Source organism: Castor canadensis, chromosome 18 (genome assembly GCF_047511655.1).
Source record: "Castor canadensis chromosome 18, mCasCan1.hap1v2, whole genome shotgun sequence".
In the NCBI taxonomy this organism is placed as follows: Eukaryota; Metazoa; Chordata; class Mammalia; order Rodentia; family Castoridae; genus Castor; species Castor canadensis.
In genome coordinates this window covers 3,570,527-3,597,086 of record NC_133403.1, presented here as the reverse complement: position 1 = coordinate 3,597,086, position 26,560 = coordinate 3,570,527, and the positions used below count along the sequence as shown (strand labels likewise).

The window sequence follows — 26,560 nt, the reverse complement described above, 5'->3', positions numbered from 1 at the left end:
GGAGTCAAGATCGTTGAAAACCAATAATTTATCAAAAGGCTGCGTGTGGGGGCGGGGAGGGTGTCGCGACGACGCGGCAGCGGTGGGCGCGCAGGAGGCTGACGGTGCCGGGGTGGCGGCGGCGGCCGGCGGCGTGGGCGGTGCGGGGCGGCGGGCTAGACGTTCTTGCCGCGCAGGCGCAGCTCGTGGCGCCGCAGGTGGTTGTAGAGCGACTGCACGTAGGTGAAGACGCACTTGGGGTCTGGCTTCTTGCCCATGACCATCATGTCCTCCACCTCCACCAGGGGTACGCAGTCCACCAGCATCCTGCGGGGAAGGGGCGGAGTGGGGATTGTCAGCGGCAGCCCCCCTCTTGCGGCGCCCCTGTACCCCGAGATCTTTGCATCGCGACATCGTCCACCCTGCTCAGCGATTGCAGGGAAAGCCTTCCAGCAAGGCAGGACGGCCCGGCCCCAGTAGCCCAAGCCTGGGGCAGGCAGTGGAGGAGCCTGGGGTGGGGGAACAGAGCTGTGTCCCGCCAATCGGGCAGGCTCTGGGGCTGACCCTCCGCCCGGGGAAGGTCCTGGCTTTAGTCCCAGCCCACGTTCTTTCTGCAGGGCTGTCTCCTGCTCACCCTCGCTGGCACACACCAGTTGGTAGTGGCCTCTCAGCTGGGCCAGCGCACCCCATGGCCAGAGTCAGGGCTCAGCCCACCAGCTCCTGCCCCTGTTCCTCTGGGCCCCTGAACATTATCTGCCTGACCTGGTACTTCCTGCCGGGAGGTCCTGGAACCCTGGCCCTTCCCCCAGTGGCAGCCTTGGTGCTGGAAACAGGGAGGGCATGTGTACGGGGAGTGGTTTTTTTTTTTTTCTTCTTCCGCACTGGGGTTTGAAACCAGGACCTACACCTTGAGCCATCCTACCAGCCCTTTTTTGGGAATGTTTTTTTGAGATAGGGTCTCGCAAACCATTAGCCCGGGCTGGCCTCGAACTATTATCTTCCTGATCTCTGCCTCCTGAGTAGCTAGGATTACAGCCAGCGACTGGCTGGGGAGCATTTTTTTTTTTTTTAAACCCCTACCGCCTGCCTTGGGTAAAGCAGGGGAGGCAGATGAGGGGGCCACCCAGTACCAGCTGGACCATCCTTTTAGAGTGCAAGCTACACTTTACAGATGGGGAAACTAAGTCACAGAGCAGAAAAGCTTGTTTTAAACCTCACAGCTCAATAGGTGCCAGGCTGAGAGCTGATGGGACCCAGGCCCCCCAACCTTGGGTGTTGGCATTTGCCTGGACCCTCCAGTTCTCTACCATGGGAACCTTTTCTCCCAACTCCGGGGTGACTAGTTGTGGCTGCTATGAAGCTGACAGCCCAAAGAGCAAAGCTGGAATCTGCTCTCTGGCTCTATTTTCCTTCCTCTCTCACAGCAACACCTCCTTGTTTCTTGAGTGTATGTAGTCCAGACTGGCTATCCTCCTGTCTCCACCTCCTGAGGGCTGGATTACAGGTGTGTGCCACCATGCCTGCCTACAAGACCTGCCTTCTCTCTGCACTCTCTTGCCTGTCATGCCTGGCACGAGGCATGCACTCCGTGTTGAATGAGTGTGCTTTGGCAGGGATGGGAAGAGCAGGGGTTACAGTATTTCCTGTTCCCAAGACATGGGAGAGCCCAAGACCACTTCCCATCTTGCAACTTGGTCAAACTCAAGACTGTTAGTAGGGCTAGGGCCTACACCCAACTTACCTGGACTCTTTCAAGGAAGAAACAAGGGGGCAGAAAACCTCTCTTTCAGCCCCAGTTCTACCTCTGACCATCTGCTCTGTTCTATTCTGTTTCCTTTTTTTTGGAGGCACTGGGATTTGAACTCAGGGTCCCACGCTTAGTAGGCAGGCGCTCTACCACTTGAGCCTGCTGTTCCCTCCTCTTTATAACAATATAGTCATTCCCTACCTCATCTGAGACCTTGAAAACACTTAAGATGAGTGACAGGTGCCTGACATGCCTTTGGGGTCATCCGTGCCCCACACTGGGCTTATCTCCCCAGCTGTACCATGGTGCACAGGCAGCCTCTCTCTGAAGCTTCTTCCAGCTCTGGCTATCTTTCTGGGGTTCCCGGCCTCCCTCCCCCAACCTGAATCTCCCTCTCATTCCTGGTGCCTTCCCTGGAGACCTTATAAAGCCATTGTTTACACTGGGGCACACGGCTCAGGGCTCAGGCTGCCCCAGTGACAGGCCAAACACCAACAACTGCAGCAACAGCACGCTGAGTCACACTTTCCAGCTGGGGCTGCACCAGGCCCCTCTCCCTCCTAAGTCCATATATGACCTGGAGACAGCACTGAATTCATCTTCTTTCACCTGCATCTCTGAGTACACATGTGCATGCGTGGGTGGGCTGCCCTCCACAACAACCCCAGGCCTGGAAGGGCATCTAGCTGGCTCTGTCCCTGACTCATTTACTTTGGGCACTCCTTCTGCTCCTTCTGGGCCTCTTTTCACTTTGGTCTACAAAACAGTGATAGGGCAAGAAAAAGAGTCACCAAGTGAAGAGGTTTTGGTCCCGGTTTCTGGCCCCAGCTCTGATCTAATCCACCACCCCTGGGGACACTCTTGAACTCCAAATTTCTTGTCTGTAATGGTGCAGTTTAGGATCTGATTTCTCTTACTGTGCCCCTGAGGTAAGATGACCAGAGAGGAAAGCCATAGCTGGCTTGGGGAAACTGGATCCTCAGCCAGAAACATTTTTCTGTTGAACTGGCCCTGTCCCCAAACTCCCCACCTTGGAGTAGGACACCACCAAGTCCCATACTACAGGCTTGGGTGACTTCCTGATCCTCCCTCTCCTTTTCCAAACCAGATCCAGCAGGAAGGCTGTCCACTTCTGATGCTGTCTTAGTCACCTAGTTTATCCATCCCAGGCTTCTTCCAAAGATTGTTCTAGAATGCTAACCTGAGTACCCCCATCCCTCCTGTTTGGATAGCTTTTAGGACTCCTGTTGTCCTCAGGGGGACGGAAGGAAGTTCATACTCCTGACAGTGGCCCCTTCCTCCAACCTGACAGCCAGATTCAAGTCCCTCTCCTTCTGGGGTACACCATATCCTTCCTCTCTCTTGTCCCGGGTTCTCTGGACACACTGACCCTTCCGCTTGGAACTCCTTTAGCCTGATTTTCTCGTTCACATCCCAGCTGCCTCTGCAGTTTTTTTTTTTAGATAGCCATGGTGGGCTTGCAGCCCCCACCCCTCCCACACCCTCCTGGTTTCCTCCATCATCGTCCTCCTCAGTACCCACTGATAATGGTTTCACCTGCTAGGCCTTGAACTACCCAGAAGACAGGGCCCTGTCTGCTTCCTCTGGCTTTTACAAGGGTCTCTCTCCCTCCATACTCCCCCATGCCCCCCGGCCCCTCTTTGTGCCAGGATAGCAGATTCTGGTGAAACAGGGCAGGTGGGAGAGTGGCGTTTCTCACCGTGGGGCCTGGAGCAGGGGTTAGGACTTTTTGGTTTTTACCAGCCCCTTCTGGACCAGACAGCGGTAGAACTCCTGGATGTACGTGTACACGCACTTCCAGTCGGGCTCTCGAAGCCGCACCATGTCCTCTGTATCCAGGAGCTGCGGGCAGTCCGCATGGGTCCTGGGGAGGGTAGGGGGGCCGGGAAGGGGCGGGGGGGGGGGACACAGGGCCCAGTGGGGGAAGAGAGGGAAGAGACGGAGAAGAGAGAAGGGAGGAGAACAGAGAGACACACATACACACACACACACACACAGAGACATGAGTTCAGTTACATTGTCGGTGCTGCAGTCTGCCAGCCCCCCGCCCCGCATGCCCCCAACCCCATCGTGGACGTGCTGCTCACTACCCATCACTAACGGTGTGCGATGCAGACAGGGGTGGGGAGGACCAAACCAGTCACAGGTGCAGAGGATTCTTGGGGCAAGCGGGGACGCAGGGTGGGGGGACGATGGAGCTGGCACCGAGGTTGGAGAGGAGGGCTGTGCCCCGGGGATGGGGGGTGAGGGAGGCGTGAGAGGAGGTGGGGAAGGAGGAGGAAGAAGTCTGGAAGGAACCAGAAAGAGGAGAGAGAGGATGAAAGAGATGGAGGAGGGTGCTAGGGTGAGGTGAGCAGAAGAGGCAACGATTCCAAAGTGGACGGCTGGTGGTTTTCTATATAAGCCTCTCTCTGTGCCTATATAGACCGCACGGGCATGGTGCCCGAGCAAGGAGCCTCCTTTTGGAATCTCCAGCCGGGATCCCGTGGGAGCAGGAAGCTCTTGTGACAGTGGGAGGAGCAGGACAGAGAAAGGGAGAAAAGAGGAAGAAGGGGCACAGGGAAGAGGGAGGGGACAGGGACTAGGGCCACCTGGTGGGCTTTGGCCTGGGCTGGTAGGCGGGCCTGCCGCTCCTTCCTTCCGGCGGGCACCTGGCACACTCAGCAGCAGGTGGGCAGGGACAGAGGAGGATGGGGACTCTCTGGGCAAGGGGGTCTCAGCTGCAGACCCAGAATGGGGCTGGCCACTTCTGGGGTGTGTGGGGGCTCTCAGGGCAGCTGAGCCCAGCCGACACCAGCAGGGCCGGGGCCCACACTTACTCAGCAGACGAGAAGGCCACCTCGAAGTTTTGGCGCCGGTTCTGGGGGCTAAGCTGCCCGTAGTCGAAGGCCTCAGGGAAGAAGTTGTGCACCAGGGCACAGAAGGCCATCCCGTCACTCCAGCTGGAGGAGAAGTTCTGGATGTCCACATGCTGTGGGCAGTAAGAGGGACAGGTCAGGATCCAGGGGGGCAACTCCTCCATGCCCACTGGGTTGCTTAGACGCCACGTGTCTTGCTCAAGGCTGCACAGGACATGGGCCTCCGCCAACTCAGAGTGCTCACTCCCACGTCCATGATTTAGGGGCCCAAAGCGACCTTCCCTCATTTACAAAAATGTGCCCAATGCCCCCTCAGTGCTACAAAGACAGAGTGGGGTCTGGCCTTGAACCATACCCACCACCCAAGGGGCCCTCATTAGATATGACCACTTAATCACTGATCCTGGGATAGCACGCATGTCATAATTCCTATTAATTAATTTATAGGCAGGGTCTCACTATGTAGCCCAGGCTGGCCTTGAACTCATGACCCTCCTGTGTCGGCCTTGACAGTGCTGGCATTACAGGTGTGAACCACCACACCTGGTTTAACATACTCTTTTCTTTTTGGATATACTGAGGAGTGAACTCAGGGATCTCTATCCCTGGAGCCACGTCCCCATGTGTCTTCTTTGGGCCTCAGTTTCCCCATCTTAGAGGCGTTCTGCCAGGGCCGAGGTGCCGAGCTGGGGTGTGGGAGGCCACTGGGCGGCTTGGCCCCCGGGGCTCACCTCGTAGCCACGGGTCTTGGCTCGGCACCAGTCCAGCAACATCTGCTTGATGCTGTTGGCGTTGGGGACCCCGAAGCTGGTGGAGCGCTGCACAGCTGTCCGGGGTCCTCCAGGGCTCCTGTGGGAAGGGCGGTGCTGGGTCAGGGTCACAAGGCGACAGGGGGTGCCACCTCAGTGGGCCCACAGTGCGGGCCGGGCCCGCCCTCCACGACCTTCGGACCCTTCCACCTGCCAGAGCCCAGGGCCTCAGCATCTTGGCCCCGCCCACCACCACTCAGGCCCCGCCCACCCTCACTGGGGCCCCGCCCTCCACGACCTTCAGACCCACCTGCCGGAGCCCAGGGCCTCAGGTTCCTGGCCCCGCCCCCCGCCACTGGGGCCCCGCCCCCGCCCTCTGCCACTCACCCCGCGGCCCCCTCCTTCTCCAGCTTCTCAATCATGGCCTTGCGCGCTTGGGACGCGGAGGTCTTGGGCAGACTCTGCGCCTTCATCAGCTCTTTCTTCTTCTCTGCTTGGCGTTTCTCCAGCGCCGCCAGGCTGCCCGGCCGTGGACTGGTTTGGTCCTCCCGGTCGAAGATGCTGGAGGGTGAGGAGGTGGCTGTTAGTCGGAGCAGGACGGCCATCCCTGCCCCTGCTTGCGAGGGAGGGGTCGGTACTGGGTCAAAATGAGGTGGACAGGTCTTCACCACACCCATTCCACTGAGGGCACCAGGAACGGGGGAGCTGGTGGCTCACGCCTGTAATTCCAGCTACTTGGGAGGCTGAGATCGGGAGGATGGAGGTTTGAGGCCAGCTCGAGTAAACAGTTCCTGAGACCTCATCTCCAAAATAACCAGAGCAAAATGGACTGGAGGTGTGGCTCGAGTGGCAGAGCGCCTGCTTTATAAGCACAAAGTCTGGAGTTCAAATCCCAGTTCCACTAAAAAAAAAAAGGGGGGGGGGCGGCCCAAACAATGTATACACATGAGTAAATGTAAAAACGATAAAAAAATTTTAAATTCCCATAAAAACCCAAACAAACAACAATCCCCATAGAGTACACCGAGGCTCAAGTGAATCTTACAATGTATAAAAACGACCAGCATAATAATAATAGTAGTTCGTGTCCCCTGAGGCTTTTCTGTGTGTCATTTCATTTGTTGCCATGTTTGGGAAGAAACTCCATGTCTCCCCCATGCTGGAGGAGCCTCTACCATTAAGCCACACCGCCAGCGTCCCTGTGCCATTTAGACTGCAGGACGGGAGGGAGGGACCCATTCTTCGTTATACTGAAGATGAGGACACTGAGGGCCCTTGCCTAAGATTTCAGAGGACGCGCCAGAGCTGGAACTTGAACATGGGTCTCTGATTCAGTCCCTGGAGCCTCTGGTTCCCTGCTGGATTTTACTCAGTCTCCTTTTTCCTTTCCTTTTATTTATTTATTTTATTTTTGTGGCACTAGGGATTTGACTCAGGACCTCATGCTTGCTAGGTGAGCACTTGGTACCCACTCGCCCCCACCCCCCAAGCCCTTTTGCTTTTAATGTGTTTCAGATGAGGCCTTAACACTTTTTTTTTTCCCCCAGCCAGCCTGCAATTGGGATCCTCTGGGATTACAGGTGTGTGCCGCCACTCCTGGCCCTAGTCCCTGCTTTCTGCCAGTTCCCCCCCATCCTGTGTACCATGGGGCTGTACCCTCCTTCATGAACACTTCGAGTAGTACTCTGTGACCTTGAGGTGGTTTTCAGACATTGGGAAGTGGCAGTGCCAGCAGGCAGCTCAAGGTGGCACACAGCTGTGCGACTCTGGGCAGGTCTCTGGCCTCTCTGAGCATCCACCTCCCCCATGGTGTGGCTGAGGATTAAGTGAGATCACAAAGCAACTAGGAGTGGTCTGACCCACTTTGTCCCTCCTTGACTGTAGGCCTGTCACCTCCTGGCATCTCAGTCTGCCCCTCTGCAGAATGGGTATGCACTGAGGTGCTGACCCCTCTGTGGCCTGGGAGTGGATGCCCGTGCTCACCTGCCCATTTTCTTGGATGAGGAGGAAGAAGAGAAGGTCTTGGTTTGCACTGTGGTACTGCCACTGCCATCTGCAAAAAAAAAAAAAAAAAAGGGAAAGGGAGCAAGGTGAGTGCCTGGGTGGATATCAGGATATGGGAAGAGAGGCTGCCCAGAAGGGATGGTGATAACCACAGGCAGAGACGAGAAAGTCACAGCACAGTTGAAGACCCAGAGAGAGTGCTTGAGGAAGAGGCCAAGGAGGTGACAGGTGGGCACAGGCGGTGTCAGGCAGCCTTACTCTCTGAGCGCCTCACGAAACTCGACTCCATGGTGGTGGTGCGGGCTGTCCGTGTGCCATCATCTGGAGGGGCCAGAGATGAGAGGACAGGTGTGAGAGGCACAGGCGCTCACCCTGAGCCCACCCTGCGCCCTGGGCCCTGCTTGGCTCCTTACTGGAGTGGACAAGCCGCTCGGTCTTGGTAACAGTGCTGACAGTCGAGCCATCAGCTGCCCGTTGGCTGTGCCTTGTGGTGGTCTCTGTGGCCGTGTTGCTTCGGCCCTCCCCTGGCCGGGCCCGTGCCTCCTGCAGCCGCCGTTCTCTCTCCTTGTCCCGCTGGTCTGGGCGGGGAACGCCCCATGGATGCCCAGAAGAGCCACCCAGTGCCCACACAGCACATATGCACAGGCACAAAGGGCACAAAAAGATAGGGTAGACGGCAGCTTGTTAGAAACACTAATGACACAGGGAACAAGGGCCTCTCTAGGGACAGCTGAGGGTGAGGGGACAGCCATAACTTGGCAGAGAGCAGGCTGTGTGTTGGAGGTGAGTGGACTCAGGCAGATGGGTAGGGAAGAAGGAACAGCAGACGTCATCAAGGTATTTGGATCCAAGAAGGAAGTTTCTATGGGAAGGAGCAGCTGAGTCAGGGGGAGTTCTAGTCCCAGGGAGGGAGTAGCTGCCACCCCGAGGAGAAGCTGGGTGAATGCAACAGTCCACCTGGGTGTTTTATGGGGGAGAAGAGCAGCTGGAGGAAGGACTCCCTAGATCCAGGGAAGGAGCGGTTGGAGGTGTCAGAGAAGCGATCTGAGCCACGGAGAGAGAAGTTGAGAGAGAAGCTGGTTAACTGGGTCCCTTATGGGGGAGCGAGGTCAGCAGTGGATCCTGGAGGAAGTGGCCAGCTTCAAAAAGGGAGCGATTGGGAGAAGGAGTCCGAGGGAAAGAATAGCTGTGCCCAAGGAGGAAGTGTCAGAGGGAGGAAGGAGCTGTGTCCAGGAAAGGGGAAGCGGGTAGGGGCACAGGTGGAGGTGGCCATCAGTGGCCCTCAGGGAGAGAGGAGCATCTGGGAGAAGAAGCATCTGGGCTCAAGGAAGGGGCAGTTAGTTGACAGTTCTGAAAGCAGTTGGGAGGGTCTCGGAAGGAGGGGAGAGGAACTAAGGAAGGAGGCGAGGTCATGGCTGGATCTAGGGGAAGCGAAGCTGCACGGGACAGTTGCTGGACTGCACCGTCCACGAGTGGATCCCAGAGGGGGCACCTGGGGCAGGGGAGGCAGCAGCTGGCTGTGGGCAATGGCTGTCTACCTCTCTTCCTTTGTCGGAGCTCGCGGAGTGCGGCCCGGATGAGTTTCCGCTCCTCGAAGTCCGTGGTCTGATCCAGCTGCAGAGAGAGCTGCGTTGCACCCCTGGGGTCTGCCAGTCCCACCCCCTGCCCACCGCAGCCCACCAGATCCGCCATACCATCTTGTCCAGGACGCCTTCATCCTCGATGGCCATCAGCTGCTCGCGGCTCAGAGGGCTCCGTCCCTCTGGTGCTTTGTCCATCCGGGTCTGGTCTGTGCCATTAGCTGCCTCTATGGCCACCGAGGGGGGCTCTGCGGGCTCTGGCTCCATCTATGGGAAGGGGAGAGAGAACGGACTTTAAGTGGCATCTGTGTGAAACCCACCATGTCCCCAGTCGACAGAGTACCAGATCCAGTGGCTGCTGGCACAGCCTGGGGAATTACCAGTAGCCGGCCAGCCCACGATGGCCATGCTGGTGCCAGGCTTAGGATATCGGTCTTGTTGTAGGGTTTCTCCCATATCCAGAACCATACGAAGATAGTAGCAATAATAACGGTTTCCATTTATATAAGCACTACGCATTTTCTTTTTCCTTTTTTGCCATACTGGAGTTTGAACTCGGGGCCCAAACCTTGAGCCACTCCACCAGCCCTTTTTTTGTGAAAGATTTCTTTTGAGATAGGGTCTTGTGAACTGTTTGCTCAGGCTGGCTTCGAACTGTGATCCTCCTGATCTTTGCCTCCTGAGTAGCTGGGATTACAGATGTGAGCCACTGCACCCGGCTAAGCACTACAAATTTTCTTGTCCTTATTCAACAGAAGGGAAAAAAACTGAGCTCAGGGTAGCTGACACATTTGTCCACAGTCCCTTTGTAAGTGTGATGCACCCTGGGGTCTGAGCAGAAAGGAGTCTGACTTCTGCACCTGAGATCTTTCTGCTGCTGTGTCCCCAACTCCCTTCTGGGCAGGCCCTGTTCCTGAGGCCTGGGTCCTCAGGCAGCATGCAGCCCACCCTTCCTTGGTCAGGGCCCCGGGACTCTTAACCAGGTGTCTGACTGGGGCTGTCATGAGTCAAGACCTCACAGAGGCTCCCCTCTGTACCACCTTCCCTCCTAGTGCTCCCCACTCCCCACCAGGGCATCTCTCCAGCCCCCGAAGCCGAGGTGAGGCCCCAGCCCAACAATTCAAGCCCCTCCTCTCCTGGCAAGGCCTCTCTGTCAAAGTGAAGGAGAGCCAAAGTGGCAGCTGTTTCAGGGAGGCTGGGCCTGGCTGGGGTGGGGGCACGGGGGTGGGGCTGGGGGCTGGGCCATGCCAGGGGCAGCGGCCACGCACGCCTCAGGGCAAGAGCCTGGCATCCTGCTGCTCCAGGCTTGGAGTACCAGTGCCCTAGTCCCCTGCGCAGACAGGTAAACTGAGGCTCAGAGAAGTTGCCCAGGCAGAAGCAGGGCCTGGCTTGAATAATCCACCCCCTCCCACAGGCTGGGGAACTTACGAGACCGCTGTTGCGGGTGGGCCCGGCCGAGGAGCGGCGGCGGGTGCTGAAGGCAGGTGGATGGGCCACAGGAGTGACAGCACCCTCGGCCGCCTGGAACAGGGCCTCGGGGTCGGCGGCAGCCAGGAGCTGCTCGCTGGGCTCCAGCTCAGGCTCGAGGTCCGGCACAAGTGGGACCCCCAGCCGTAGACTCAGCACCTCCACCTGCCTGCTCAGCGCGTCCAGCCGCCGGTTCAGGGCCACTGTCTCCGCACGCAGCTCATCAGCTGCCTGGGCCACCGGCTCCAAAGTGGCCATGGCTGCATCGGCTGCCTGGGTCACCGCCACCCGGCCTGCCTCAGCCACTGCCCGCAGCTCCTGCAACGCCTGGCTTAACCGTTCCTCGAGGGCTGCAGCCATGTCAGGCCCAGGCCCTGGTACCCCCGGCATAGCGCTTGCTGGGGACTCTTGAGTGGCGTAAATGGTGGGGCGACAGTGGCAGGGGTGCTGCCTATGCTGGCAGTGTCAGAGACTTTGCAGCTGGTCCGAGGGCGAAGGCAAGGGCAGCGGGCCTGCCCCGCCCCTGCCGGCCTCCTAGCCTGCCACCAGCCAGCTGGAGCTGTGGCCCAAATAGAAACCTATTCTGGGCTCCTCTGTGGAGGGGACAATGGGGGAGGGGAGGCCTGCTCAACCAGGCGGACCGCCAGGCCTGGGTCTGGCTCTGGCCCTGAAGCACAGCAAGGTTGTACAGGTTCTGCTGAAGGACTTGAGACCAGGGCCACCTGCCTCACAGGTAGGGAAACTGAGGCAGGGAGCAGCCCCTGTCTAAGACACCGTGTTACATTAGCTCTAAGAATCCGGTCTGGCAGACTTCAGAGTCTGCCCTCTTGCCAAGCTGTAAAGCCTTGAACAGATGGGGGAAATGAAGGCACAGAAAGGTGAGTCTTGGAACCAGGGCTGGAACAAGATAACATCCCCTAGCCTGCCGTGGTGTTCAGATTCAACCCAGAGTTATTGTATAGACACGTCATCTGCTCCCCCCTAGATGGGGAAACTGAGGCAAGTTGGTGGTGCCAGACTTGAATCTTACTCTGGCACCTTCCATCTTCCCCCAAGGGCCACAGCTGCACCCTCCCTTCTGCTACCCCACCCCAATCACTTCGCAGAGGGCAGCTGAGTCCTGCTTTGGTGGAGGAAGTGCACTTTCTTGCCCCCACTCTCTCCCGGTCACCCGTCTGAAGGCCCAATGCTGGCTCTAGCCACCTCACCTCAGCCAAAGTCTCACTCTGTCTCCGGCTCAGCACAGAGGACATTACCTAGGTAGCCGGGTGGCCCACTGGGGATCCCTTCTCACCCAGCTGAGTTCCTGGCCAGGCTATCCTGGACTAGGGAATGAATAATGGAAGGACTTGGCATATTCAGTTCCTGGTGACACCTGCTAGGCAGCTGCCTCACCTGACTGGTGCTCCCTGCCTGTCGGTCCCCATCAATTCCTCTGCCCAACCCCCACGGGGAGGTTGACACAGACACTAATCGCTAATCTCCAGTCTCTTCATGGGCTCGGCTGATCTCGGATGAGCTGCTGGGCTTCTGATGTCCAGGCTGGGGTGGAAGCAGGGCCCTGGGGCTCCACAGGAAGGGCGCAGCAAGCCCCCACCACCCTCTCGGAGCCTCAGTTTTCCCATCTGTTCATTAGGCATGAACCAACCCATTTTGGAACAAGTGGGCAGAGAGAGCTGTAGATACGCCTGGTGGCTGACACGCAAAGGTTCTGTGGGCTGTGGGCAGCCACTTTTTCTTTCTGGGACTCAGTTTCTCTGTGTGTTCAGTAGGGGAGGAGTAGAGCTGAGGAATTCTGCTAGCCCTACACCAGTAAGCACTCACTGAGGCTGGTGGGGTGGGGGAGCTCGCTCACCTTAACGCTGTAGCCTCCTCGGCTACCAGGGGAGGCATGGCTGAAGGTGGTGACATGAGTGACACTGCCCAGCCGGGCCAGGGTCCCAGGGCTGCTGACACGGGCGATAGTGTTTTTATCCTCGCTGTTGGTGCTGAGGAGGGTGGGGGATGTCTGCATCCCTAGTGTCAGTTCTGGGTGAGGAGAAGAGCTGCTGTCAGGATCGCGGGTAAGGAAGGTGCTAGCCAAGGTCAATGGCACCCTCATCCCCAGCACACACCCTTTCAGGCTCCCTGAGCCCTGGGGCAGCACCTGTCCCATGCACAGAGCTGGGCAGTGTAAGCATTCACCCCCAGCAGGGGGGAGCGGCGGGGAGGCCTACCTGCCCGCTGGTTGCCTGAGGGCAGCAGTACCCGGCCCGTGGAGGCCTGGCCACGGCCATGCTTGATTTCAATGGTGAATGTGGTCTTCATATTGCCCCCTGGCTCTGCAGTGCCGACAGGCACAGGCAGCGGGGCACTGGGCTCCTCTGAGCAGGCCCTGGGCCCCCCTGCACTGTTTTCAAGGGACCTGGCAGCCAAGCCCCGCCCCCCGGGGCCCTCCTCTTGGGTGCAGCTCTGAAGCTGGGCCAGGGGCTGAGTCGTTCCTCTTTGCTCCTTGCTGAACCCGGAGGAGGTGTCACTGGGGCCCCGAGAGGAGGAGCTGCTGGAGGAGGAGGCAGGGGTGGTGCTGATGACGGAGGGGCCCAGGAGCCTTGTGGGGGTCTGGGATGCGAGGGCTGCCCGGGGTGGCCCATCCTGGAGCCTGGCAGCCATAGGAGAATCAGACGTGAACTTGCGGACACGGTCTCGCACGGAGCCAGCCCTCTGGAACGGGGAAGGTCCACTGGCACGGGGGGTGGACTCTAGGAGGGACAGGAGGGCCGTCAGGGCCTGGGTGGGACAAGGACTGCCCAGAGTCTGGGGCTGGTAAGAACAGACAGTACCTTGATTCTGGGCTGGCTGTCGGGGGCTGAGCACGGACAGGGAGCGTTGGCAAGGCTGGGGCCCAGTCAGGTCTGGCAGGTTGGGGAGGGGATGGTAGCGATAAAGAATGAGAAAGGAAGGGGTGATGGGGGGGGGATCCATTTATCATTTCCTCTCCTCCATAGCCCCCAACCTCCCCCTGCTCAGGCCTGCTCATTAAGTCGCATCTCTCCTACAGGTTCCTTCCCCTCCCACGAGGACCCCAGTGTGACATGGGCTCTCCTAGGGGCCAGGACAAAGCTTGGGCAGGTCCTTCCTGGCGATGGGGATACAGGACAGCCCCCGTGGCCAGTACTGCCCATGGATCCGGCTGAGAGATGGGTGCACTCCCTTATTGGGGAGAAGAATGTGCCTGAGGCCTTTGCCTTTCAAGGCTGCAGGGAGGCCTCTGGCCATGGGTGACAGGGGTGGGCCTGGCCGGGGGCGGGAACATCACAGGGGCAGTGGTGGGGGAGTGTCCAGAACTGCCTGGACCCAAGCAAACTGGAGCTGTCCAGGCACCACGGCCCTTTCTGCAGGCAGGCAAGAGGAAGTTGGGGCAGGGGAAGGCAAACCCTTACCTGCTTTCTTGGTGTTGGAGAGGCCTCTGGTGGTGCCCTGGGTAGCAGGAGGGTCTGTGGGGCCAGACAGGAGCTGCAGGGACACACAGCATAAGCAGGGCTGACTTCCAGACTGAGGCACTCACATGCCTAGCATCCAAGACCCCTCTCAAACTCACCTTGACCACTTGCTCCTCAGTGCTGGGGGGTACCGGCAACCCTGGAGGCTCAGGGCTGGGGGCCTCCGGGGTGCTGGGAGCTGGCTCAGGGCTGCCCGGGGCCTCAGCAGCAGGACACTGGGCCCCAGCAGGCTCTGGTGGAGGCTCAGGAGAAGCAGTGGTAGGTGAATCGTCGGGTGAGGCAGGCGAGCTGGCTGTGTCTTCAGGTGGGGCCGTCAGCACGAGTGTCACTGTGCTCACATCCTGGCTGGTGTCCTCGGGAGATGGAGTTGGCACTGGGACCTCTGTCAACTGCTCCTGCTCCTTGTGCTCTGGCACCTGTGGGAAACCCATAAGATGTACCCAAGGCTTCCCCGACCTTGAGTGCTACTCCCACCCAGGGAGGACCAGTGCATGCAAACAAGGCAGGGGGCCAGGCCTGGCTTCCCTGTGGGCACACCTGCATAAGCAGGTGGCAGTCCCCAATCCCCAATCCCCACTCCCCAGTCTCTCAGCACTGCCTAGCCAAAGAGAGCCCAGAGAGGCCCAGATGGCAATGGCTGGGGATGGCAGGAGACCTGCTGGGGACCCTTGGAGCAGAGGCCTGGCTCTGGCCTTAGCCTGGTTAATCGGGGAGTAGCTGTGTCCTGCCAGGACTCCTAGCGACCTCTGCTGGCCACTTGGGGAAACTGCATGGCGTGACTTCTAGTGCTCCACCAGCCAGCTGGGGCCTCATGCAAAGGTGAGGTGAGCTAAGGTAAGGATGCAGGTTGTCTGGAGGTGAGGGGCCTGGAGAAGGGTTTAAGTGGTCAGACGAGCACTTCCGGGAGATCCCTCTGGCTGCTGAGTGGGAGGCTGGATGGCAAGGGTGGGGGTAGGAAGTAGGAGAGGAGGCGGGAAAAGTGGGAAAGGGGCAGGACCTTGGCGGATGGCTTTGAGGGGAAAGCCTGAGTGGAAACGGAGTCTGGAGTGGAGCTATCAGTGGGCACAGGCCTGAGAAAGAGAAAGAGCTCCAGTGTCTCTTAAACGTGGGCTGCGATCCCCGCTGTGCCCCTGGCACCTGTGGGCTCTGGGCCACCGTCCCGGCACACCACGCTCCTTACCTCACACCGGTCCAGCCTGTGTGCTGCCCGCACCTTGTTGTCCTCTCCGGAGTCACCGTTGGCACGCCCACTGCGCAACCTCCCAGCTACGGTGGCAGCTGAAAGGGCAGGGGCAAGTGTCAGGAGAGTGGCTGGGAGGTGCTGGAGGCAGAGCAAGGCAGCTGTGGGGCCAGGACAGGACACCTACCCTCAATCTCCTGTGCCCGGACCCGACGGATGGCAGCTCGGATCAGCTTGCGCTCCTCGTACTCACCGGCGCTCCTCAGCTGTGGGTAGGAGGCAGACAGAGGGAGGCTGGGCTATGGAGTCCAGGTCTTCACCTGCCCTGCCCCCATCCCCTGCCCTGGCCTGGGCCTCACCAGAGTGGTCAACTCCTCCACGTCATTCATGGACTCCAGCCGCCCCGCCAACCGTGCCAGGGCTGCCCGCTGCTCGGCTTGTCGCTGCTGAGAACTGGGGAGACATTCTGACTGTGACCACCACTGGCGTGGAGGGTGAGGGCTCAAGGTAGGAGCTGTTGCGGGGTACCCGGAACCAGAGCTCCCTATGCGTGTCTGTGCAGACACTCTGGTTGCACACTGATCCGTGTACACCCCTGGACATGGGTGCCACACCCCAGACTCGCTGTCCACAGCCTGTGAGCACGATCAGCACTTGTTCCTATACCCACAGACCTCCCCATTTATTCCACACACTGCCAGGGCACACGGTGGGCGCACACACACCTGCGCCCACACCTGCGATGCACGAGCTGAGCCCCGGCACGCGCCTCCCCCCCACCCCCCAACTGCACGACCGACTCTCTGTCACTCACTGCAGCCAGTTCTCCTTGTGATCCTGCCGCTCTGCACGGAAGCGTTTGGATGCCAGCGCTTCCTCCTCTCGCTCCAGCTCCTGCCGCTGCAGTTCCCGGATGGCGGAGCGGATCCGCCGCCGCTCTGCCAGGTCGGCTGTGACCTCTAGCTGCAAGGCAGGCGGGGGCGAGGGGCAAGTCATTTCGGCAATCAAGGGTGGAGGGCTGGCACCAGCTGCCCACTGATCTGCCTGGGGCACAATGAGTGGCCTGTCTTTACTGCCTCTGCCCCAAGGCCTTCACGTGCCTGCCCACCCACTCAGGGTCTAAGGAGAGACCCAGATCATGGTGCCAGGGACCCTGGAGGGCCTGGTGTGCATTGTGGTTCACGGAGCAGCTTCTGTGAGTGGGCTGCCAGCAACCACCCACCCGTGTGGGTGCCTAGTAGCCAGGCACTCCTTCCTGCCCTTCATCAACCCCGAAAGGAGCCACTGACAAGGGTCCCTGGAGCCAGGCACTGTGGCTCCTATCTGTAATCTTAGCTCCTCAGGAGGCAGAGATCAGGAGGATGGCGGTTCCAAGCTAGCCCCGGCAAATAGTCTGCGAGACCCTGTCTCAGAAGGAACCATCACAAAAAAGGGTGGTGGAGTGGATTGAGGTGTAGCTCCTGAGTTCAAACCCCAGGACCGCCAAAGGAAAAAGAAAAAAGAAAGAAAAAGGTCCCTAGAGAGGGAAGGGTGACTTGGGTCGCTAAGTTCTCCAGTAAACAAGGGGGACTCCAATGATCTAGTGCCAAAGCACCACAGCTTTGCTGGGGGTTTGGGGATGACAGATGGGGAAACTGAGGTAGGGGCAGAGGCTCACAAGTCCTAGCTCCCTGCCTGGATGGGGACTTTTCTCCCCCCCCGCATTGCCCTTGGCCTAGCACTAGCTACCACTAGATGACTCCGAGTGGGGGGGCCAGTTCCCCAGAGAGAGAAGGCGGCTGGCCCCGTGGCTACCCAGAGCCCTAGAGAGGGTATCCACAGGTGACAGGATCTCTGACCGGCTTTTCAGTCCCATGGTCACTGGGGATTTGGGGGTGGCTGGTGTAACAAGGTCCAGAAAAGAGCAACTTCCCTGGGCTGACTCAGCCAATCCTGGTAAACAAAACCCCCGCCCCCAGGATCCTCTGTAGCTCCAGCGGGAGGACTGGCCCAGGGCCCCCAGGAAGGCAGTAGCTAAACTAGGCCTCCGGTGTGGGTCTGATAGCCAGATGGGAACAAGTAAAAGCAGGGTGACTTCCTTGTCTCCACCCCACCAAATCATTCAGGGGTAGAGTCAAGGAGCCATCTATCCTCTCTCTTCCTTTTCAGCCTTCCCCTCCACCGCTATTCCTTCCTGTTCAGTGGGGGAGCTGGATGGTGGGGGGTAGGTAGAGATACATAAGTTTCAGCACCGAGTATGGGCTGGCCCAATTTAGCCATGGGCCAATTTGATCTGGTCTGAAGAGAGTGGAGGGAGCTTTGGGGGACAATGCTCTCCGGCCACAACATTCTTGAGAAGCTATGGGAAGGTCCCCTGAAGCCCAGGCCAGAAACTCCAGCTGGTCCTAGCCCTACCTGGGTAGTCTGGGGCATAGCCTTTAATCTCTTGGCGTCTTCATTTTCTTATGTGCTACAGGGAACAGTGGCCTCCATCCCGGGGCAGGGATGGGGGAGTGACAGGATGTACTGTAGATACAACAAACATCCCCCACCAGTCAGGGGGAGGGAGACAGAGGCCAGGACAAATAGGAAAGGTGGTATGCTAAGCCTTCACTTCTCCTCATCTGCAAAACCCCTGTATACAGAGTCGTTCCCACCTGACAGAAGAGGAGAGAGAGACCCACGGAGAAGTGATTTGCTCATGGTCAAATGACCAGAGGCAGGATTTGAACCCAGGTCTCTGACTCCAGGGCCTGTCCTAGACTGAAGATGGCTGTGATGCTGGGGTCTGTTTGTTATGGCGGGGAACCCTGAAGAGCCTCGTGCCGTGTTGGGGAGCCCTCTGACCTGGTCTACAGAAGCCAGAGCCTAAGGGAACCTAGTACAGCAAAAGGAAGAATGAGACTCAACTCCCCAGCACACTTTAAGATGGGGGACCCAGGGAACAGTTGGTCCGGCCTGCCCTATGCAAAGAATAGAGTCCTGAGGTACAATGAGTACCGTGTACCCATTGCCAGTCCCCTGGGATCGGGAGACAGGGTCCTTGCCTCTGCAAAAAACCCTGAGGTGTTAACTTGCCAATGCTGCAATCTCTGGGAACCTCAGTGTCTCCATCCAGAAATGGGGAGCCTCCTTCTGATCCCCCCAAGTGGGTGGGGCGGGGCTGAGGAGGAATGGGCCTCATTCCACTGGTCACCCCCTGGAATGACCCTTTCCTTCAGGCCTGCAGGGAAAGGTCGGCCAAAGTGTCCCTGCTGTGTGTCCTGCTGTCTGTGTGTCCCCACCCTCTCCGGCACCACCTCTGTGTGTGGAAGGGGGTGTGGGACGGAGGGAAGGAAGTACAAAGGGCCTTTGTCCACCAGGGGGAAGGGGAAGGGGACTGGGCGGTTTCCTAAACAGCCTAGTGAAATTCTCCCGGGAGGAAAGAAGGTGCTTCCTCCTCCTGGGGGGCTGGGAGGGGACGGATCTCCGGTACTTTCTGCTGTCGCGGCTGGGGACATGAGGCAGGCCCAGCATCTCTGTGGGCTTCAGTCTCCCCACCTGCACCAAAGGTGACCGTGCAGGCGGTCGCTCAATCCCGGGACCCCAGTTGCCGGCGGGGGACCCGCAGGCAGTGCAGCGATGCCTCGCTAGGGGGCGCTCAAGGGTCGCGGGGTCCGCCCACGCCTCTGCCACCCAGCCGCGGGGCGGGGACAGCCAGACAGGAAGCCCCCGCCGCCGCCTGCTTTATGTCCCCATCCGCAGAGGGACCTCAGCTGCTTTTCCAGGTCACCCAGATGGAGTGCTGGAGCTCGAACTCCAGCTCAGGAGCAGAGGTGGCGGGAGCTCAGGCATGACGGCCGGGGGCACGCGGCGTGCATGTCCCCAGGCGCCCCGGTCCCGCGCAGCCCACCGCCCCGTCCTCAGGAATGTGCGGGAGCCGAGGCCGGAAGCAGCTGCCCGGGTCCCCGCGTCGGAGGGGGCGCGGGGCGGGCGGATCGGGCCCAGCTTTCCCTTATAAGGCCCGGCCCCGCAGGGAGGAGCCCGGCTCGGGACGCCCCCGCTCCTGCCACGAGGCGGGCGGGAGCGATCGGGTGGGGTGGAGGACCGGGCCTCCGGGGAGGAAAGGCTTTGGTGGTCCCGATGACCAGGGCTGGGGTCTCCTTTGGCCTTTCCCAGGAAGGGGATCCGGGGAGGGGTCAGAGATGGGCTGATTTAAAATCACCACTCCAGTTTCTTCCCTGAAATCCTTTCCCACGCCCCAAAACTCTTGGGAGAGTGGGACCTGGTGTGTGTGTGTTGGGGGGGCGGCAGCTGGAGAACCCCGAACCTCACTGTGGACCCCTGCGGGGGATGCCGGGAGACCTGGCCTGGCTTTGGCTCTGGTTCCCCCATTAGGTCTCTGACTTCTAGAAGGGAGGTGGAGCTGTCTGGTGCACCTTTGGAAACCCACCCCTGTCCCCTCCAGGCTGCATAGAGCCGGCAGTGGCATATACTCAGAGAGTTTGATCCCAGGACACACAGGCCAGGTACCTTGGGCTAGTCATGGCCGGGTGGCAGGGCTAAGGGGTGGCTCCAGCTTCTGCCTCTAGGGGAGAGGTATGGCTGCAGAGTGGGTCACTTGTCTTCTCCTGGGGAAAGTAAATCTTTAATTTTCTCCTCTGGACAAGGGTCAGGGGCTATGGGCAGTGGGGTTCTGGTTCCTGGCCTTGCTGGTGAGCACTTCCTTCCCGGCACAACCTCTCTGTGCATGGGGAGGAAGAGCGGGGTAGAAAGAAGCTGGGAGAAGAGGATGGAATACACCGATCCTGCCTGCCTGCTCCCCAAGATCTGGCCCATACCTTGTTCCACCCGTTTGCCAACCCAAGGACCTAGATTTAGGGTTCACACATTTCCTCCTCATTTTAGACTGTCTTTCTTAAATGTGCTCTTTCAACCTTGAGTTTCCCAGGACCCTTGGTGCCCCATGGCCCCCTCTGAGGTTTGGATGCTGGCACAGTTTCTCCCTGGGTGCTTTTGGGCAGGTAATTTCATCTGAGTGGCAGTGTCCTGGCTCTTGGAGTTGCTGTGAACATTCTGTGAGATGGTGCACCCAGCCCCCAGCCTACCCCCTGCAGGGCCCTGGCATTGCTGCTAACCTTATCACTGGGCTAGCTTCCAAGGGTGGGCACTGTCCGGGTAGTTGTTGGGGAGAGGCAAGTCCTGCCTCCCCACACCTGTGGCTGCACATGGGCGAGTCCTCAGCAGTTACTGTTTAAACAGGTGGTGGCAGTGGAGGGGGCGGGGTGGAGCTGGGAGGGACCATACCTCAGCATCTGGTATGGACAGGCACATGCCAAAGGGGCCTCTGTATCAGCCAGGTGGAACTGGCCTGGCCCTGTTCCCCTGATCCTTCCTTCAGACCGCTTCCCCAACACCTCTTCTTGTCAGCTTACTGGTCCTGCCTCTCTGGCCTGGCTTGCCCATTCACAGTGGGGTGATGGAGGGGGAACTTACCATTTTCCGGAGGGCCCCCTCGTCCAGTCCAGCTAAGGCCTCGTCTGCCATCTTGCCGGCTGCTAGCTCTGCCGTCACCTCCAGTGCCTGTGGCAACTGATATACCAGCTCAGGGAATTCTGCAGGATACAGATATGAGTTAAGGGCTGCTGGCACTTCCAGAAGCCACAGGCATGTGGACTCTGTGCCTCCGTTTCTCTCTTTAACCCAACAACATCTCATTCTGTGAGGTGGTTCCTGGTTGGGATTTGTCTATCTCCGGTCCTGGAGTTCCCTGGAAAACTCACCAATTCAAAAGTAGGTGTCCCTGTCCTAGCCTTGCCAGCTTGGCTGTCAGTCTGTTCTGTGGTCTAGGCTGGCATCCTGTGTAAGCCTCAAACAGGGACATGGATTGAAAAGTGGGACCCATTGAGGCCAACCCAAGCTGTGCTCACCACCAGGGGGTGCACGCCAGTCTCCACAGTTTCCTGCCCCACCCACCCAAACTCAGGGCCTGCCCAGCACTCATCCACTCCCAGTCCACACACTCAGCCTTTGCTATGGGCAGCCACTCTTACCCCCCCAGGTATGGGAGCTACCTATGTCTATCAGTTCTTGAAGGCAGCTCCCTGTGCACACCCTCTTCTCCCTCCTCCCCTGTCTCTGTGCCAACTGTCCTGATCTCCTGAAACCAGGTGTGCAGACACCCAGCTCCTTCTGCCAGTTCACACACTTGGAATTCATTTCCAAGTGGAAGGGCCGTCAGAAGCTGACCCGCCCAATTGTAGGGATCAGAAGGACCAGGGATTTGTCACAGGAGAAGGAAGATTCCAAAGACTCAAAGGGCAGGAAGGACTCTAATAAAAATCTCAGTCACTTCCCCCTTTTGAAGCCCCCTTTCAAAGTGTCCCCAAGAGAACAGGACACTTCCTCTTGTCCCATTACTGTCCATCAAAGTGGACCATAAATCCCAGCCCAGTGTGTCACAGGAGCTCTCTCCTTCCTCTTGTTATCCCCAATGTCTTAGAAAGTACATGGTGACTGAAATGGCCTCAGGATCTCCCCCCCCCCACCCCACACACACTTGATTCATCCGTCAGTCATCCCTTCCCTCTCCAAATAGTCACTTGGCGAGTCACTCATCTGGCAAATGAGGCTGGGGGAGTCCCAACCCACACAGTTGAAGTTTGCCCTGCTGCGTCTGTTCAAATGACCCCTTGCTTCTCCCATCCTGGTAGACTCAGATGGGTGTCAACTTCTCAGCCCCTTTCTGTTAGGGTCCTGGCCTCTTGTCTCCTTACTTTGTTTGGGATAATCGCCCTCTCAACAATGTCATTTCAGTGGTCGCCAGCCTTAGGTTCTGTGGACATTCGGTGCTTCCTCCTGTTTTCTGAGGGGCAGGGGTTGCTATTGCTTAACCTAGGACACCCAGGAACCTTCAGGGATTCCTGCCACTACCCTTTTCCACCCCCCCACCCCCCAGTCTTATGGCTCCCTGCGACATAATCTGGGGTCCCTGAGATTGTGAGGGATGTCTGGGGTCGGAGGGAGCTTCCTGAAGGTATGTGCCCCCATACACTAAGCGTCCCTGGGGGTCGTGGAACCTCTTGGAGGTCCGTGGGTGTCCTCCCCCAGGGTTTCAGAACCTTAGCGCTCCCGTGATGGGGTGGATGCTTCCAGGTCTGGGAGTTCCAGAACCCCTGTTCAGATATCCAGGTTCCATCCCCCGCTGGACCCGTTGGAGGGGTGGTCCTAAGTGTAGCCCCGAGGTCCGCACACCCACCTCTCAATCCGGCTTGCCCGTCCGGCGCGGGTCGGGTTAGCTAGCCCCGATCGATGGTGTAGAGACGGTCGGGCGGGAGGCGCCGCGACCTGGGATCCCAGGGCCGCTCAGCAACCGTCCCCTGGACTCTGGTAGAGCCGCCTGTCCAGCCGCGCCAGGAGCCTCGCTCGTCCTGCCCCGCCCCGCCCCGCCCCGCCGCCCCAGCCAATCCCCGGCTGGGTCCCGCCCATCCCGGTGTCCTATTGGAGGATTTCAATTTGACGGCCACGCCTCGGAGAAAACCCCGCCTCCCATGGGCCGGGCATGTTGGGTATTGTAGTCTTAGCGCTGCTGCTGCTGCTGCTGCTTCTGCGGAGTCTTTGGCGGGTCGGGTGGGCGTCGGCAGGTTGGATGCAGAACTCTATGGCAAAGTCAAGGAGGGTGTCCCAAGCCGGGATTAGTGGCTTGGGGACGTTTGAGTCCCAGAGCTGTCAGGATAGCTCCTCCCCGCCCTCCTCTTTGTTCCTGGGACCACGTCCCCTCCCTCGACTCCACCCACTCCTGGCGTCAGTGCTCCCTCTCCGCGGTTGCCCCGGGCCGCCTTCGCGACACCTGGTCTGGCCATTTAACAGCTGGGACTAAGTGACTAGCAGCACTTTGATCCTGTGTTGTATTTGCCTGGGACCATGTGAGACGAGCAGGATCGATCACAATGCGCGCCTTCCCCAGACCGCACACGTTTGCACAGACTCAGCCACAACCCTAACCCTAACCCTAGCCCTAACCCCAACCCCAAACCCAACCTCAACTCTAACCCTAACCCCAACTCTGACCCCAACCCCAACCCTAACCCAACACAGCCCTCACCTAGCATCCCTCTCCCTCCAAACCCTGCAGGGTCTGCCCTGTGCCTTTTGGATCTCTGGCGTCTTAAACAGAATACGAACTCCAAATGCTCATTCAACAAATGGGGCTGGGGGAGGGGAACTGAGGCCCAACATTTTCAAGACCCAGCAAGAAATCAGCCAGGGGACACAAGAAATCAGATCCACTAGGGAAGGTCACTTAGGTATCCTGTGCTAGGGGTCCTGGAAACGCCCACAGGTCTCCATGGAGATCAAAGAGGGGTGGAACCCGCCTACGGGTCTCCATGGTTACCAAAGGGCCAATGGAGTCTGGAATCCTGCCTGGCAAATGAAAAGTAGAAAAATACAATTCATTTATTTTGCACTTTCTGTGTGTCAGGCCTACAGTGCCCATAATTAAATGATCCCCGAATTATTGTCCCATTCTACAGACGAGGACAAAAGGCCATAGGGAGTGGAGCTGTGGTTCACAGCCCCTTCCGAGTGTAGAGTTTGGAGCTGTGCTTCTAACCACAATAATGTGGGATTTCGAGGAGGTGGTTCCTGTTGGGATCCTCTGTGACCTTCCCACACTCTTATTTTTTTTTTTTTTTTATTTTGGTGGTGATGGGGTTTGAACTCAGGACCTCACACTTGCTAGGCAGGAGCTCTACCACTTGAGTCATTCCACCAGCCCTGTTTTGTGATTTTTTTTTTTTTTTTCAAAACAGGGTCTTACGAACTATTTGCTAGGTTTGGCTTTGAACCATGCTCCTCGTGATCTCAGCCTCCCGAGTAGACAGGATTACAAGAATGAACCACAGGCTTCTAACACACTTCTGAGAGGCCTGTTGTCCACTCTGAGACTCTTTCCCATGGGTCTCTTTCCATCCCCACATTCTTAAAAGGTGTCCAGTTTCACGCATTGGAAACCCAAGGTCCAGAGAAGGAAGCAACCTGCAGGACACATGGGAGGGGAGGGGTAACAGAGCCCAGTTTGGAGAACATAGTTCAACGTCCTAGGCCTCTGTACCTGGTCTAAGTGCCCTCTTAATCTCCAGAAGGAGAGTGGGTGCCCTCCAAGGCCACCTCTGTTGTACTGCAAACCTCGTGCACCTTGTTGGGACCATCTGGGACACATCTAGACCGCCTGGGGTTCTCAGGGCCTGATCCACCAATGGCGCCAGTGAAAAAGCTGTCCTCACAGGGCCTGGGAGGAATTTTACAGGTGAGTGCCTCCTTGCTGCACCTAATGTCTCGCCCTGAGGCTCGTTCACTCCTGGCTGTACTTCCTCAGGGATTTGTGGGTCTCACCCTGGAGTCAAGCCTGTAGGGCCCAGGTCCTCCTACAGACTTAGCTGCCCACCTTTTTCTCTTCCTCCTTTCCAGGGGTGGTGCCAGGAGAGGGGGTGACTGGTGATGGCAGTGATCTACAGATCGAAAGGCAGCCCAGTTACCAGTACTGAGAAAGGCTAGAGCCACAGCCCAGGAAAGGGTAAACATCCCAAGAGGAGGTTCCTGATATCTGCCCAGCACCTGTTGCATGTCTGCCAACTATTGCATTCTGACTACTGCGAGATAGGTAGTCTATACAGACAAGGAAATTCAAGTTCAGGGAGGTGAAGACACCTGAGTCAGTAATGACACCCAAACAGTGAAATTTGCCCAAAGCCAAAGCCCCTTCTTTCTACCTTGCTGCCTCTAGAATGGGGGAAAATCCTGGAAGGCTTCTTAGAAGAGGTGATGTGTAAACTGATCCTTGAAAAAGAGTGCAAAGAAACTTTACCCACCTACCCCGCCTCCCCCACCCTCACCCAGAGAAGAAGGGAAAAGGCATAAAGACATTTTTGGCAGAGGAACTTTGTGAAGAAAGTCTGGGAGTGGAACAAAGGAGGCGAAAGGACTGTGGATGGAGCAGGAAATGGAGGTGATTCTATCTGAGAAGAGCCCTGAATATCAAGTGAGCAGGGTGAATGAGTCTTGAGGGTACCCTGGAAGGCCTGGGCCTCCAGCTGCCCATCTAGAAAAAGAAAGGATTGGACTGGTCAGCTGCAGGCTGTCCTAGAGCAAAACACCGTAACAGGAACGGTTCCAGTTCTTCCAGATTCCATCCGGACTGGCAGAGTGGGGTTTATCTGGGGCAGCTCCGGGGCCAAGGGTAATGTTTTGCTCCAGAGCCCAAGTTCAAGTGTGTGGTGATGGATCCCTGAGTCACTTGGTTCCCCTCCCTGGAGTCAGGGTCCAAGAGACAAGAAGGGTGATGGGTCGTAACCCTGGCTGTGCCCGTGAGGCCTGTTCCGAGCCTCAGTTTCCCTATCTGATTAATGGAAGGGATGTGCTGTGGGCTCCTTATCCCCCTCTGCTAAGCCTGGACTATAGAAAATCCCAAGACTTTCAAAGACCCCCATCTTGTGCCTGTACGGCCAGGCGAGGCCAGGACCTTGGGCTCAGGAGGGACCCCTGGAGGAGGCCAGGCAGTAGGAGGGTTGGGAGGTGAGATGTACGTTGGAGCGGGGCCTGTGGAAGTTGGGGTGTGGTTCCTGGACTCTGGAAGTTTAGAGCAATTACTTGTAGGGAGGACCAAAGAACAAAAGGCGGGAAGGGAGGAAGAGAAACAGAACGACAAGGACCTTGTAAGGGAACAGTCAGGCTACAGAGGTCCCTAGAGGGGAATTGGTTGTTTTTTTTTTTTTTTTTTTGCCCCAGTACTGGGAATTGAACTCATGGCCTTGAACTTGCTAAGGCAAATGCTCTACCATTGGAACCACGCTCCCAATCTTTTTGCTTTTAGGTTATTTTTCAGATAGGGTCTCGTGCTTTTGCCCAGGCCCAGCCTCTGCGTGGATTCTTCTACCCACGTAGCTGGGACTACAGGCGCACAGCACCATGCCTGACTGAGAACTGGTTCTTGTTGTTATTGTCTAGATCCAAGGGTTATGACCTTCCTCCTGGGCACAGAACTTGGGGCTCCCAAGGTCGCAGTCAGAAGATCGAGGAGGATTGAGGACCTGTTTCTCAAACCAGTTTGGCAAGGCCATCACCTCCATAACGCCATCCAGCTTCTCTGGGCATCAGAGCCACACAAACTTCCGGTCTCAGAGGAGGGAAGGGGCCCTGACGTGCCCACCAGGCATCAATTGACTCCAGGATAACAGCCTCATAAACAAGGGGAGGCCTCTGAATGGGCCAGCCTGGACCTCTTAGGACTTCTAAGGGATCCCTGGTGCCTGGGGTGGGGGTGTCTAGGTTCATGGTGGGGGCACTGTGCAATTGTCACCTGGTTTCCAGTCACCCTTTGTGATCTTTGTGGTCGTTTTATCTGGTGCCCCAGATCCCGGCTTTCCAATTCCCTGTCTCTTCCTTGGGGCCTGGGGCACCCAGATATGGAAAAACAATAATAACTGGCACATGTTGAGTGCCTACTGTATACCATTCAATCACTTTTATTTACCTATT

General features: G+C 58.0%; 1 protein-coding gene and 1 long non-coding RNA gene across 8 annotated transcripts; one reads left to right on the top strand and one right to left on the bottom strand.

The window, feature by feature from the left end:
- Positions 1-48: 48 nt before the first annotated feature.
- Positions 49-22,441, bottom strand: Smtn (smoothelin). Of its 7 annotated transcripts, none has more exons than XM_020180207.2 (21): positions 22,281-22,303; positions 20,519-20,637; positions 15,879-16,027; positions 15,424-15,517; positions 15,252-15,330; positions 15,065-15,162; positions 13,983-14,300; positions 13,825-13,897; positions 13,225-13,296; positions 12,622-13,143; positions 12,261-12,433; positions 10,367-10,459; positions 9,053-9,205; positions 8,897-8,972; positions 7,772-7,936; positions 7,617-7,679; positions 7,338-7,407; positions 5,742-5,915; positions 5,337-5,454; positions 4,567-4,718; positions 49-306 (listed from the first exon to the last, which is right to left on the bottom strand). In XM_020180207.2, exons 2-21 carry the CDS (start codon positions 20,567-20,569, stop codon positions 156-158), a joined length of 2,844 nt encoding a protein of 947 aa, XP_020035796.1. In that variant the 5' UTR covers positions 20,570-20,637; positions 22,281-22,303; the 3' UTR covers positions 49-155. The 7 variants fall into 7 exon arrangements, with proteins under 7 accessions (XP_020035796.1, XP_073917094.1, XP_020035792.1 ...); XM_020180204.2 differs by lacking the exon at positions 10,367-10,459 and adding an exon at positions 3,447-3,611 and having other exon boundaries at positions 167-306; positions 22,281-22,439; XM_020180203.2 differs by lacking the exon at positions 10,367-10,459 and having other exon boundaries at positions 56-306.
- On the top strand, positions 14,296-26,560 carry LOC141418859 (uncharacterized). The gene is made up of 3 exons (XR_012443521.1): positions 14,296-15,571; positions 24,166-24,332; positions 24,494-26,560. It is a non-coding gene; the product is annotated as an uncharacterized lncRNA (long non-coding RNA).